At 37.8% G+C, this 14,152-nt stretch overlaps 1 protein-coding gene across 1 annotated transcript in view; it reads right to left on the reverse strand.

The window, feature by feature from the left end:
• Nucleotides 1-13,708, reverse strand: part of map3k5 (mitogen-activated protein kinase kinase kinase 5) — a 32,745-nt gene extending 19,037 nt beyond the window's left edge. The window contains exons 1-4 of the mRNA XM_057352524.1: nucleotides 12,809-13,708; nucleotides 6,397-6,536; nucleotides 2,280-2,303; nucleotides 1,209-1,402 (exon numbers count right to left, since the gene is read on the reverse strand). Of these exons, the coding sequence (XP_057208507.1) occupies nucleotides 1,209-1,402; nucleotides 2,280-2,303; nucleotides 6,397-6,536; nucleotides 12,809-13,202 (752 nt within the window). The 5' untranslated portion in view covers nucleotides 13,203-13,708. The remainder of the gene's footprint in view (nucleotides 1-1,208; nucleotides 1,403-2,279; nucleotides 2,304-6,396; nucleotides 6,537-12,808) is intronic.
• Nucleotides 13,709-14,152: the final 444 nt, after the last annotated feature.

Consider the following 14,152-nt stretch of genomic DNA (forward strand, 5'->3'; position numbering starts at 1 on the left):
GCAATGTTTTAATAAAGTTAAAATGACGAGAATGAAGGTGCAGCAATGCAAGCGAAAAGCCGCGATATAATGAGAACGACGCAAAAGTTACACGAATAAAGTCTGTCATTTTGAAACGAATACGTGATGTTGTAACCAACCAAGCAGATATCAAACTGTAAAAATAAAATATATCATGCACAGGCAAGCTTAGAACATGCAAAGCATTAAATGACACATTAAGAATGATCTTTGGGAGAAAAATGCACCATTTAGTTTTGTTGTTGTATCACAACTTTGCCTTTTACATTCATAACTTTTCATATGATGACTGAAATCTTGTATTGCTATGACTTTATTCTCAAAACATTAGGACTTACAATTCTATGACTTCATCCTGGTCCTTTTGACTTTATTCTTCAAACACTGCAACATTAATTTCACCATTTTTTTGATCTTGTAACTTTGATTTTATTCTTAAAACATTTTTACTTGAATCTTGTATTGCTACGACTTTTTAACTTTAACTTTATTCACAAAATATAACGACTTTATTCTTGTCATTTTGACTTTCTTTTGTAATATTTTGACTTGAATCTCATATGTTATGACTTCATTCTAATGTCGAGTATATTCTTGAAATATTTTTAACTTTATGTTTGCAATTTATATTTTATCCTCAAAATATTTTGACTTTAACTTCCCAATTCTATGACTCCATTCTTGTTATTTTGTTTTATTTCCAAATCATTTTTTACTTTAATTTCCCAATTCTACCACTCCATTCTCATCATTTAGAATTTATTCCTAAAATATTTTGACTTGAATCTTCGCTATGATTTATTTTCTGAATTTTAACTTCACAATGTTTATGACTTTATTCTGACATAAAGGGTACGAATACTCATGCAATGTACTTATTTCAGTTTTACATTTTTAATAAATTTGCAAAGTTGTCACAAATCTGTTTTTTGTTTTGTCATTATTGTGCGTGGAGTGTAGATTTATGTAAAAAAATATATATATATTTAGAATAGTTTAAGATAAGGCAGCATCATAACAAAATGTGAATAAAATGAAGGGGGATGAATACTGTTGCAAGGCACAGTATTCTCACGTTTGTGCACTTTTATTTTTTAACACTTGTTCAAATGCACATGCGGTTTACAGTAAGAAATGAATCAAGAGAGAGCTGAGATGAAGACATGAGGGATGGAGGTGCTCCTCACCAGGTGCTGGTCTTGCAGCCGCTCAGCAGTTGTGTGAGTCTGTCCAGCAGTGGCATACAGATGGGGCCCAGCAGAGCTTCAAAGCTGGGCTGCATGAGTTCACTGAGACCCTTCATCAGACTGCTCTCACAACAGTACACTTTATTCTGAGGGGTCACCATGTACGGGATGAACGTGTAGTTGGCGGCACACGACTGGAGAGAGATGAACCAAACTGACGTTAGCTGCGGAAAACCGTGAATGTTTGCAGCGAGTGGATCTCAAGCGGTGGACTTCTAAAAGGGTGTTGGACAGAATAAAGCAATGTAGAATGTAAATAATGAAGTCATGCGTGAATGGATTGTTTATTAATAAGCTCAGAGACAGAGAGGAGAAAACAAATCCCGTCTTTTGTTGTTGATGTCAAAGGCTGCTCGTCCAATCAAATGGCACAGTATTTTATGAAGTTCCTTCTGTCACATGGTAGAAATAAAGTAAATTAGGCCGGCGTTTAAATAGACCATGATTGTGTTACTATGTGTGTTTTGTGTAAAGAATTGTTGGCTATGTGAAACTGGAATTTGAACCATACATGACACATGAAATCACAAATGTCCATGTTTGGATGCAAAAAACCCCTGTTCAGATCCACTGGTAAAATCCTTATGAATACAGACCCAGAATTAAAGTTTGTGTTTACATAATGTATGTCTGTGTACTGTGCATATTCATTTTGTATTTATAAACACATACAAATACATGTTTATATTTCAAATATATATATACTATATAAAATAGTATATATAAAGCTATTTATAGTATTAATATAATAGTTATTTTTAAATATCTAATATAAAATAACTGTTTCTATATCATTTCAATGACATATAAATACAGTATACAGTATGTATGTGTACGTGTATGTGTTTATAAATATGCACAGACATATATTATGTAAACACAAACTTTTATTCTGGATGCGATTAATCGTTGAACAGCCCTAAATAAGGTACAATAAAAGATAGATGAAAAGAAAGAATATTTACAGCAAATAAATATGAGGAACAGAAAGAGAGAAATGTACACACGTACCATATTCTTCTGACATATGAGCTCCTGTAAAAGAGAAACAGAGATGCTTAGCTCTCGTTTTACTCATTACAGCCGGTGTCTTGAGTTTTTTCCTAAAAGTGTATTTCATTATGTTCTGAACAGCACACCGTGATGTCCAATAGAATCCCACGATGCAACATGCTTGATTAACCTTCCATGATTTACTTGATCTTGAATTGTTTGACCAAATTGCCATAAAAATAAACATGTATTATCTCATTTTACCCTTTACAGTTAACTAGTTTTATGAAGCCAGCAGGTTGATTGTATTTTTTATCTTTTGTCAAAATATTATAATTTTATTCTCGTTATTTTCACATTGTTTCTAAAATATTATAAATGCATTCTTGCAATCGTATTTGTTTATAAAAAAAAGTAATGTAAACACTGTTTTAAATGGTCATGCAGTTTACAGTCATTTTGATGCCAGCAGGTCGAATCCCTCACAAAAAAACACTGCGGATCTAGTAAAACATTGCTCTATTTAATCTCAACATGACACAATGTTTAACTATCTGTCTTTTCTTTATATTTTATCATTTATTATAATTTATTTATTAAGTTTGATTAAAAATCCAAAACAATCACACTTGGTTTTTTTAAGACAGAACTTTAACATAGTGACAACTTCTTATATTGTGTATGATTGTTTTGTGCCGCTAGCATCTCCAAATGGAACTGCAAAATTAAAAATCTAAAAAATTTCCTGAACAATCCCTCCATCTGCCCTTGGCACAGATAACCCTGCATACACTTCAGATGTTTGTCCCATAATGTGCACAAACGCACTCTTATCCAACATTTCCTCTCATTTTAGACATAGTTTAGGATTAGGAAAGTAAAAAATAAACTTCATAAATCATGTTTCTAAAAGGATTAGTTCCTGGATGCTCATTGGTCAGTGGTCAATAACACAACGCCGTGACCTCAGTCAGGGAGAAATTTCTCATAAGACAGCAAGGTCTTGGAGCTGTTGAGGTGAAAGGTCATTCTCTCTGGAGAATGCAGGGACACAAATACCAACTGATGTCTGATTTCATAGGCTTGAGAAATATGCACTATAGGAAAATGAGGTTTATTCACTTAGTAAACAGAGAAACTGAACCCATCATAAAGAACCCATCAAAAATTTAGTGCTTTTTTTTATAAAACTAGCATGTGTGTTATCTGGTTGTAGAGTCTCTCAAGTTTGCTCCCGGCCGTGAATAAATGCAAAATCAACTTGAGTTTGGAGTCGAGTATACACAGAGTTTAGGCCAATGTGAGATCTCTGGGACATCCAGTACTTTACATCACATACGTCAAATTTTAAGGACATTACTGCCACACCTCTTTCCCAAACTAATATTTGCATCACTGCACCAATAGCTGAATGTTATTTCTGTTGCATAGCAACAATCTGATGCCTGACAATCTAACAGCCTGTATGTGCTTCTTACTTCTGCAGAACACAAAACAAGATATTTTGAAGAACGTTGATAACACAGTGAAACAAATTGTTGTTTAACACGCAACCTTTTTATAGTTCTTTTCTGTGGTGCTAATTATTGTGGTAATATTTATTTTCATGCAGCTTCAATATTTTAGTGTATATTTAGCTCAAGTAAATGTTGAGCTTATATCATTAATTACTTTGTATCGTTACATTGCAAATAAACAAAAACAAAGTACAAATTTTCTCATATTTTAAAAATGATTTTCCAATTGTCACTGTCAGAAAATTCTAGAGATTTTTCTAGCGCAGGGAAGGTGGGATGAAGCGATGATGGGTGACTACGTCTGGAACTTGGTTCGTGAGAACATTATTAGTCACAAAAGACAAAAAAACATTAAATGTACACTTCTGAAGTTTTGCCCGACTCATTTTTAGTAAATGTTATGTTAAAGCCACAATATGGAATATTTGGACCGCTAGATGGCGCACTTTCGAAACAACAACAAAAGGCGAAGCTAAATGACGTTATGTAGGAGAGTGGAATTATGGGACATGGCGTTTTCACCATCCAGAGGCGTATGGAGATCGCCCATCATGTTCACGGACGAGGTAATGAATGAATTTTATTTGATGTCATCGTAATGAATTAGTTTGCAAGAAACGTGGACAGTAATGCTACGTTAGCTCGCGACTGATATTGGACTTTGTCCATTGATTTGGTAGCGTAATGCTACACAGTTTTACCTGTTTAAAACAGTCATACAGTCTTCGTTTAAAAAGTAAATTGAAACGAACCCACAGCATTTACAAGTAACGTTATTGGCTACATATTTTTGTGCAATAAATACTGTATTTCATAGGGTAACTGCATTCATAACTATTCGAATAATCTGTGCATGAGTATTTTGTGTACAAAAAACAAATTTGCTGACCTGTCTATTAAAACACATGCGAGAGCAGAGTCTCTGTCGAGTCCAAGTTGGTCGCGAAGCTCTCTCCATTTAGAAAACGCCACGCCGATATTAATCCTTGTTTTATTTCTTCATTTATCCATAAGCCTGCTTGCCTCATTTGGCCTACGTTTACACTTTTTTGGGTTTCCTTTACTCGCCAAAGAGTAATCGTGATCCATAATAACAGAACAACAGATGCTGTATAACCACTTCTGCATGTGCGTGTTGCCGTAGTTTCTACAAGCGGAAACTGAGGGTAGTGCGGAGCACCGGATATTAACTCACTGATATGCGACAAATACAAGGGAGACAACGGACGGGCCATTATTTTAAATAGGAATTTCTCTGGATTTGCACATTCTTGGGAACATTTGGGATAATGTAAGTACACAACTGCATGAAATATATCACACAGAGCAAGTGATTTTGGGATATTTCATAACAAAATTCTTCCATATTGTGGCTTTAAACTGTCATTTCTGCTTACGAGTAGTAATACATATTTTTTTCAATTTTGATTTTCGTATTCAGTATGAAATTGCCAACAGTGTAACTTTACATACAAAACTTCGACCTTTACACAACCTCACACTGCAAAAGATTTTAAAATTCAAGGTACAATCTCTTGTAAAACATCTAATGTGATCTATATGTTGCGGTGCCCCTGTGGTCTGTGTTACGTTGGTAAAACCAGTAGACCTTTAAAAACTCAGATCGCTGAACATCGTCGTGCAATTAGAAACCAGGATCAAAAGAGTTCGGTAGCGCAGCATTTTGTATAAATGAGACATTCAGTTTCGACTTTAAAGTACTGTATATCGGTATTGAGTTAGTGAAGTGCTCACGACGTGGAGGCAATATTAATAAGCGGCTTTTACAGCGTGAGGCTTATTGGATTTTTACATTGGACACGTCATCCCCCAGAGGATTAAATGAAGACTTTGACATTCGTCCATTTCTTTAATATCATGTTATTTCCTTAATATGTTTTTGTACACTTTTTCAAAGGTTTTGGTTTCAAGAATTGTCAATAATATATATATTTTTTTCTTTTGTATGTTTGCAGGTGCATAGTTTATCATTTAATTGGATTATGATTTAGACTTTTGCGTGTGTTTATACTGTATATTGATGCATTATTATTATTTCACAATTATAATTGTATTTTATTTTAATTTTTTTGGATGTCATGTGATCCTTGTATACCTGGGGGTAAAAATTGGGGTTCATTAGTGTTGTTGAATTGTCTGATAAAGAGCCTGTGTGCTCGAAACGTCACGTGCCATGCGAAAGTCTTTTAAATAATAAAGTATTTTTGATATATTTTTGGAGCTCTGGTGTGCCGACTTTTGTTACTACTTCGTATTCAGCAAGTTAAATTTCAAAAAGAAATAGTGAAAATTCAAGCGAAACACAACTTTTTAAAAAATTGTTACATCGTGTAGTCAAACAACATTGAACCCCATTGACTTCCATAGTATGAACACAAAACCACGGAGACATTTCTCAAAATATCTTGTGTTGTGTTACACTAAAGAATCACATACAGGTTTACAACTACACAAATGATGACAGAATTTTTAACTCATTTTGCAGTGATTTTATAGTTTTGATGACTTTACTGCTGTAGAACTAAAGACTTGTGTGTGACTGGTCGAGTAAGAAAAGTAACAGAATGTAATGTTGTGAGGCAGGAGGCCATGGTGACCTGTAGAGAATGCAGTGAGTCTGAGTTGAGGTCGCAGTACAGGATGATGTTGTTCACCATGCTGAAACTCTCTCTCACACCCAAATGATAGAAGAGCGACGGCTGTCGAAACGCTTCCGTCATTTCAACCGCTGCGACATCTGTGAACACAGACAGACAGAGGAGAGGATGAACAACAGAGACCCGAAACACTTCTGACGATGGACAGGGAACAATAAGTTTTATCAGGTTAATGTCATTTCTGTGTTCAATCAATTAGACCAATTTCCATACCATACGGCACTAGAAAATGCCCATCTCACTATTTTCACTGTTTTGACAGAGATTGCATGCCTGGAACTGCCCTAAACTGCCTGAGGCACAGAAATATGCAAACAGACCCTTGTGCAAATACAGTACACGTGACAGAGATAACAAATGCTTCAGGAATACATATACCACAACTATTGAACAGCCAAAACATGGACAAACATTACTATCAGAACAATCACAAATAAAACTTTCGTCTATAGATATATAACTAATGCTAGACATCTTGTTTGTAGTTTGAGACACAGACAAGACTCGGGTCTTTATCTGACAGCTTCAGTAAAGACAAATCCAGATTTAACACTATCAGAGAGTCACGGGGGAAGAGAGAGAGAGTAATACAGACAACTGAATGTTTGACATGTTGAGCGTTTCAATCATAACGCCTGTAAGAAGGTCAATGACACCGATGAGACGGCAAATGATGACTCTTCGCCTGAATAACTAAACGTCTGTGAGATGAATCAGTGTACGAGTTCTTATAAGTGTACAGTTTCAATACTACTTTGGACTAAATTGGTCCACTTTTTGTGTTTATAAAAGTATAGTTTTAATTACTTTCAGTTTAACAATAGTTCAACTGAGTACACATCACGTTTACAACTCATTTTTTAAATGCAGCTATACTACACATAAACTTAGAGGCCGTTTATACGACGCCACTTTTAATGCGTTTAAGCCGGAAATGGCGTTTTGAGGGAGTGAAAACGCGAACTTTTGAAAACGGGTCTCAAAGTGCAATTTTTCTGTTTTTCATCGTGTAAACGTGGCCTTATACTTATAGTATAATAGTTTAAGTATTTTTGAGTTTATGAAAGTACATTATATACAGAAAGTATACTTGTAAGGTTTTTTTTGTAAACTTAACATCATACTCAGTTAACCATTTATAGACGGTTTCAAAGTGACAACATAAACAAACGTTACTGCGCATTCACGCATCCATGGACTGCCCTCGCATTCGCAAATAATAAGCTGCGTCCCAGTTCACATACTGTCCGTCCTAAATAGTATTCGAAAACAGAATTTGTATGTCCCAAATCATAGTCTGCTGAAATGAGTATTCTCAAAGTACCCGGATGGACTACTAACGGATGATATTACCCACAACTCACCGCGAGAGGGTAAAGTTTAGTGACGCTACACAGCATTAATAAAATAAAGGATGCTTCGCTATATTAATAAATGTGAGTATACAGTAAACATTACATACAAAATAATAAATGAATAAATACTAAAATGCAAGGAAGAGCAGAAGGCAAATTGGGACGCAGCAATAGAGCGCCTGTAGATTATTTCTGATAACAATCAAAAGAAACCGCGAAGAACCTTATTTGGCTAAACTTGTCTCGCCAACATTTTAAATTTAGACCAAGCTCAACCGCTAGATTTCAAAGTTTCTTTTAATGCGACCAAACTACAGGACCCATTTAACAAATTGTTCATTTAATAAAATAAACAATAAACATGCTCCCTTGTTTTATTTACTCGATTCCACCCCAAAAAACTTTATATTTATATAATATTTATGTATTTTTTATAATATTTGAATATTCTACTCAATCACGAGATTAAACACAACTTCATTCCAAACATACTCAGAAGTATAATGACCTATTCTGAGTATATCTCTACTTTTCTATCAGTTCAAGTATACTTAAGTGTAATTTTAATGTTTCAAGGGTTTACTTTGTTATTTGTAGTTTATAAGAACTTCGTTTAAAATAAACTCACACAAAAAATGTTAGGAAGTGAATAGATGGCAGATGGCGTGTTGTGCGCGTGTGGTTTGTGTCTATCGGGCCTGTCCCGAGGGATGAGCTCGAGATATCTTTTAAATATCAGCAGGAAGTCGACTGTGTTTGCAGACGTCTGTGGCAGATCATTTTTACAACTGCTGTTTCAGTTACGCACATCACAGCAAAACCGAGCAAACCGTCTTATGAATGAATGAATGAGGCATTTATATAGAGCTTTTCTGTATATTGCTGTACACCCAAAGCGCTTTACAATCATATGAGGGGGGTCTCTCCTCAACCACCACCAGTGTGCAGCATCCACCTGGATGATGCGACGGCAGCCACAGTACAACCTATACACGACAAGCTATAGGTGGAGAGGAGAGAGAGCCCATTCAGAGAGTGGGGATTATCAGGAGGCCATGATTGACAAGGGCCAGTGGAGAGGATCTGGCCAGGACACCAGGGTTACACCCCTACTCTTTACGAGAAGTGCCATGGGATCTTTAATGACCACAGGGAGTCAGGACCTCGGTTTAACGTCTCATCCGAAGGACGGTGCTTTTTGCAGTGTAGTGTCCCCATCACTATCCTGGGGCATTAGGACCCACACAGACCACAGGGTGAGCACCCCCTGGTGGTCCCACTAACACCTCTTCCAGCAGCAACCTAGCTTTCCTAGGTGGTCTCCCATCCAGGTACTGACCAGGCTCAGCCCTGCTTAGCTTCAGTGGGAAACCTGTCTTGGGCTTATGTGTATATCACCCACTTATGTGTATAAATATCACTCTGGAGATTTGTGGAAATTAAACAAACTAATGGAAAACATCTGCTAAAGATCTTAGAAAGAGCCGTTTTACATCCATTCTAAATCAGAAATATCCTACAGATGTCTTCTAGACGTCTATATGACATCTGACAGCAGACGTCTCCGAAACGTCAAACAGACGTCTGCCAGATGGAGTGTGCTATCAGTAGAGAGAAATTCTACATTTATAAACTGATGAAGTCTTTCGTTTTATAATAAAGCTCAGCGTCATTCCAACACACACATGTAAATCTGTCTCCCGTTTCACACATGCAAATTTATTTCCCATTTCTCCCATGTAAATCTCCTTGAGATTTGCCTGCGTGTCCAGCGGAGCTGCAGTGATATTGCTTCTCGTCTCTGGTTATTGAGCGGCAGAAACCACAAATGAAACCTTCAATAACTGTGCTCTTTGCAGACACTTTCATATCAAAGAGACTCACCATGAAGTGCAAAATCCAACTCAACTCAAAAAAATCGAAAGTCTGTTGCAACAAGAGATACTTTTCAATTGAAAAAAGTGTAGCTGAGAAAAGGCAATGTAGAGATCCCCAAATCTAAACTTCAACATGAATCTAACATCATACTGCTGCCTATATAACAGCATATCCAAAAATAAGATCACGCAGGGCAACGGAAATCAGGGCAAAGGGGTTTTTTGTAGAGCGTTTATTAAGCGAACACGATGTGAAATCTAGAGTATTTGATGGTGTGTGTTTGTTGATTGAATGAGACTCAGATGAGTTTGTGGATTATTGAGACTTTGTCCAGGATCACTGTTAGCTCGAGACAGATGCCAGAAACACGACCAGACACTTCATGTAAGATTATCAGACAGTTACCAGCAGATCATATGACAATGTCACACCTCTTCTAATCACACGTCACGATCACTTACGACCTTGACACAAAGGACGGGTTATGTGCCGACATGCTAACCCTGCTCCATGAATCCCATCATCATCACACAGTCGACTATGGACCAACTGAGCAGTTTACAATAAATGCAATAAATAACCAAACTCTGGCATGAGATACCTTCATCACATATCACAAAGCTGATTGATCTGAATTATGGAATTTAAACTTACGATAAGGTGAAATCAGGACTTCGATCATTTAAAGGGATACTCAGCCCTAAAAATAAAACATTCTGTCATGAATTACTCCCCCACACGAGTTGTTTCAAACAAATCTCTTTGTGCTGTTGAACACAGAGAAAGATATGTGGAAAGATATGTGTTAGCACCTGACATTTCTGGGACATTAATGACTAATTTAGTAGGAAAAATTAAAAAGGTAGCGAAAGGTGCACTAGAACTGTTTGCTTTCATAAATGATTCAAAATATCTTATTTTGTGTTCAACAGAACAAAAATAATGATACAATAATTATTCCTATTATGGTAGTCAGTAATGTCCCAGAAATGTCAATTGCTAAAATTTTTCCAAATCTCTCTGTGTTCATCAAAACAAAGACATTTATACAGGTTTGGAACAACTTGAGGGTGAGTAAACGATGACGAAATTTTCTTTTTTGGGTGAACTGTCCCTTTAAGAGATTCCATCTCCTGCCATCCTACCACCTCAAAGACGGGAAAATATTTGGGAAGGATTTGTCAAGTCATGAGCCATCACAGTTCACGGCAAGTCATCCTGAGCGTTCCAAGAGTGATGATATGACAACAGTTCAGATTCATCAAGAGCCGCGTGACGTTTCATCTCGCTGCTGCTAAACAAGCCCGTCCACATCAACCCTCCATCATTACAGATTCTAAAGAACAGAATCACTGCAGGCCAAACTCAAGACGGCACCACAGCAGAAACAAAAGCATCAGTATGGGATCTAAAATAAAACCGGATCATAGTTTTGACATGAGACGTAATGCAGATGAGCAAACAATCAAAAAAATACGTCTCGCAGATGTAAAAGCAGACATTAAATAGACGTCTTCTAGATGTATGTGCGCTATCAGGGAAAAATTCTCTTGTTTCATTTGATGACATAAACGCTACAAACATGACGCTAACCAGACAGAGAGGCCTGGAACAATGGTACCCACAAACAAAACGTGTCACACATTTTCCATAACACTGACTAACACACACATTCCCACACGCGTTTCCGAGTAGTTTTGTGTTTTATCTCAACATTGATGGACAGGGGTCAGTGTCACTGTCTTTACTATGCCTTACATTTATGAACTTGTTTGATTGGTTGTCACGCATTAAACATTCCCCCTGCAATCCACAACGGTTTATGTACAGCCCACGTGGAATTCAACAGTTTAGACATGAATAATACCTTTCCAGACCGCCTTCTGAACTACTAAACAACTCTGAACACACATATTTGTGTTCACAATATCAGGCTGTGCATATTTGAAGTAGGGCTGTGCAATTAATCGAAAATAATTGTAATCGTCAATTTTGGCCTTCGACAATTACAAACACAAAATAATCGAGGTGAAACGATTATTGTGTCGCATTCCATTTGGCAAGGATCCTCTCTTTTCTCGTGGTATAAATCCACAGCGCACCCCTTTCCTTTACTGTGGTTCAGCTGTGCTATTTCTTTACATTTATTTTTCAGTTGAATTCACAGTTTAAAAGCAAAGTTATTTATTTTTCTATGTTGTTTTAAAACTTAGTGAGTAATCATGTTAAATAATCGGGATCTCAATATTGGCCCAAATAATCGTGATTATGATTTTTGTCATAATCGAGCAGCCCTAATTTGAAGATGACTTCGTCTCTTTCCTTCATATAGTTTGAAGTCAGCTTTCTTCCATCATACATTCCCTAGACCAGTGGTTCTCAAACTGGGGGGCCCCAAGATGGATCCAGAGGGCCACAGATTTTGTGGCATTTTATGAAATATAGAAATTTATCATAGATTTTATGCAATCAAACATCAGAAAAATGACACCACCAACCAAAAGAATTGAGGTTCCAGCATTGTATAAGTGAATGTTTTTGGTTTAATTAAAATTCTAAGTTTAAGATTATACGTCTTTATATGGGGGGCCGCAAAGCGATGCACTTAACACAGAGGGGGCCTTACAACGAAAAAGTTTGAGAACCACTGCCCTCTTTTCTTTTCTCTCTGACTGACTTCCGATCAGATTTCCAACTCTCTTCCACTCGCACGATCACACGTCCCACGCTAGTAAACTTTTCAGGTATTTTTACAAGCCGCGTGTCTCTGGTTCTGCTGGCCTTCAGCTTTACAGGTTTGCGTTCCGTTTCGACGTGAATGTTTGAATGCCAGTCATTTCTCATGGAAAAGGAGTTCAAGTCGCCGCGCTCCACCCTGACTGGGCTGTACAGTACGTACGGTACGTGGGCGAGCGATAGAATCACATCTCACTTCATTCTGAGAGTTTTCCTGGAAAACCTGAATGTCAAAAACAACCAAAAAGAATCCAGAAAACATCTGACGATGTCTAACTTCCAAATCCATGAAACTAAACATCGGCACATTCTTCAGATATTTCTGTGGCTTCAGCACATACCTTCACACAGGACAAACCCGACGCTCCGGTCCGTATACTTACCGGCATTGTAAAAGTGATCGAGGACCGACGTTTCACCAAAGTCCAGCATCCCAAAGTGGATGATCTCCAGTTTACATCCCACAATGTCACAAGCATCCTTCAGACACTGTAATGCCATGTTCTCTGGACTCTGAGACTGGCTCATCTCCGTGTTTCTCACGTACACCACTGTCACGGCTCTATTCTTGTTTTTGCAGGTGCTCAACAATGTGCCAGCGTCCGAAGGGCAACTGATCAGCCCGGGATTGGCACTCTTACAGGACGGGTCATGCCACAGGGTCACGGCACCAGGATTCACAGCGGCGCTGCCTTCTCTGCTACTCTCAGCCATTGCGTCCGGCGGTTGGCCGAAAGCTGGTACCGAAAGAGAAATTCCTTCAAGATCTGAATTCATTGTTTGTCGGTTTAAGTTCAGTTCGACCCCTTCAGTGCAGAAGCTCAACCTGCACACTTCATCGCTGACACGTCTGGCTACACTAGCGACATCAAACAAACAAACAAATAAAAGTGTCGTGACGTCACCAGCGACAGCAACCTACAACCGACGCGATTACCGTTTCATTTCCAACGCAAAACCGTAGAATCCAGATGTAGAGAGAGAAAGGCTGAGCTGCTGTGAACTGACACGCTCGTCACGACTCGAGAAAAGGATTGCATCGCGAACCAGGAAATTCACCGACGCGTTGCTGCGCGCGTTTATCAGAGCGCGTGCAGTTGCCGAAGTGAACGCGAAACTCCGGGAGCGTCACCTCGCGTTTCCTCGGTCCTGTCGTTCCTGTTTATGTCATAGTCGAGTTGCGAAATCGCTATCTGCTGGAGCGCGTGCGTCCGCTGGACCTGCCCTATTCTATATTTATCTGAAACGCACAGAACTCACGCTCGAGGGGCGGAGTACCGCTGTCTGACAGGAAGTAGTCATACTATGACGAAGGCACTGCTCATCGTGAATATTAAACACGCAATGTGACGTTCAGCCAGTTGGACGCTGCATTTAGCGAGCTAGCAAATCCTACTATGGTAGGGATTAAGAGAATGTATGAAACTTTGCAAAATCAGTCGAAACTTAGCGCGTTAGCGACGCCCGCTGGTCAAATTAAAATGGTATTATATTTAATTATTGTAGTTATTAGCATGTTGTATTTCGAGGTAGGCTATATTATATTTCGAGGTCAATTACAGACATGATTAAAACCGGGTTTTTATGGATTCGCATTAATTAATAGAATAATTTTTTTAGGTCCAGTTCAGGAAAACGATTCGTTCGGTAACCATATAGATTTTAATTTTTTTCGTCTGTAAATGGCTGAATTCTGCCTGAAAACAGAATGAAACGTGTTTAGTTTT

This window comes from Triplophysa rosa, linkage group LG15, assembly GCF_024868665.1.
Source record: "Triplophysa rosa linkage group LG15, Trosa_1v2, whole genome shotgun sequence".
Classification (NCBI taxonomy): Eukaryota; Metazoa; Chordata; class Actinopteri; order Cypriniformes; family Nemacheilidae; genus Triplophysa; species Triplophysa rosa.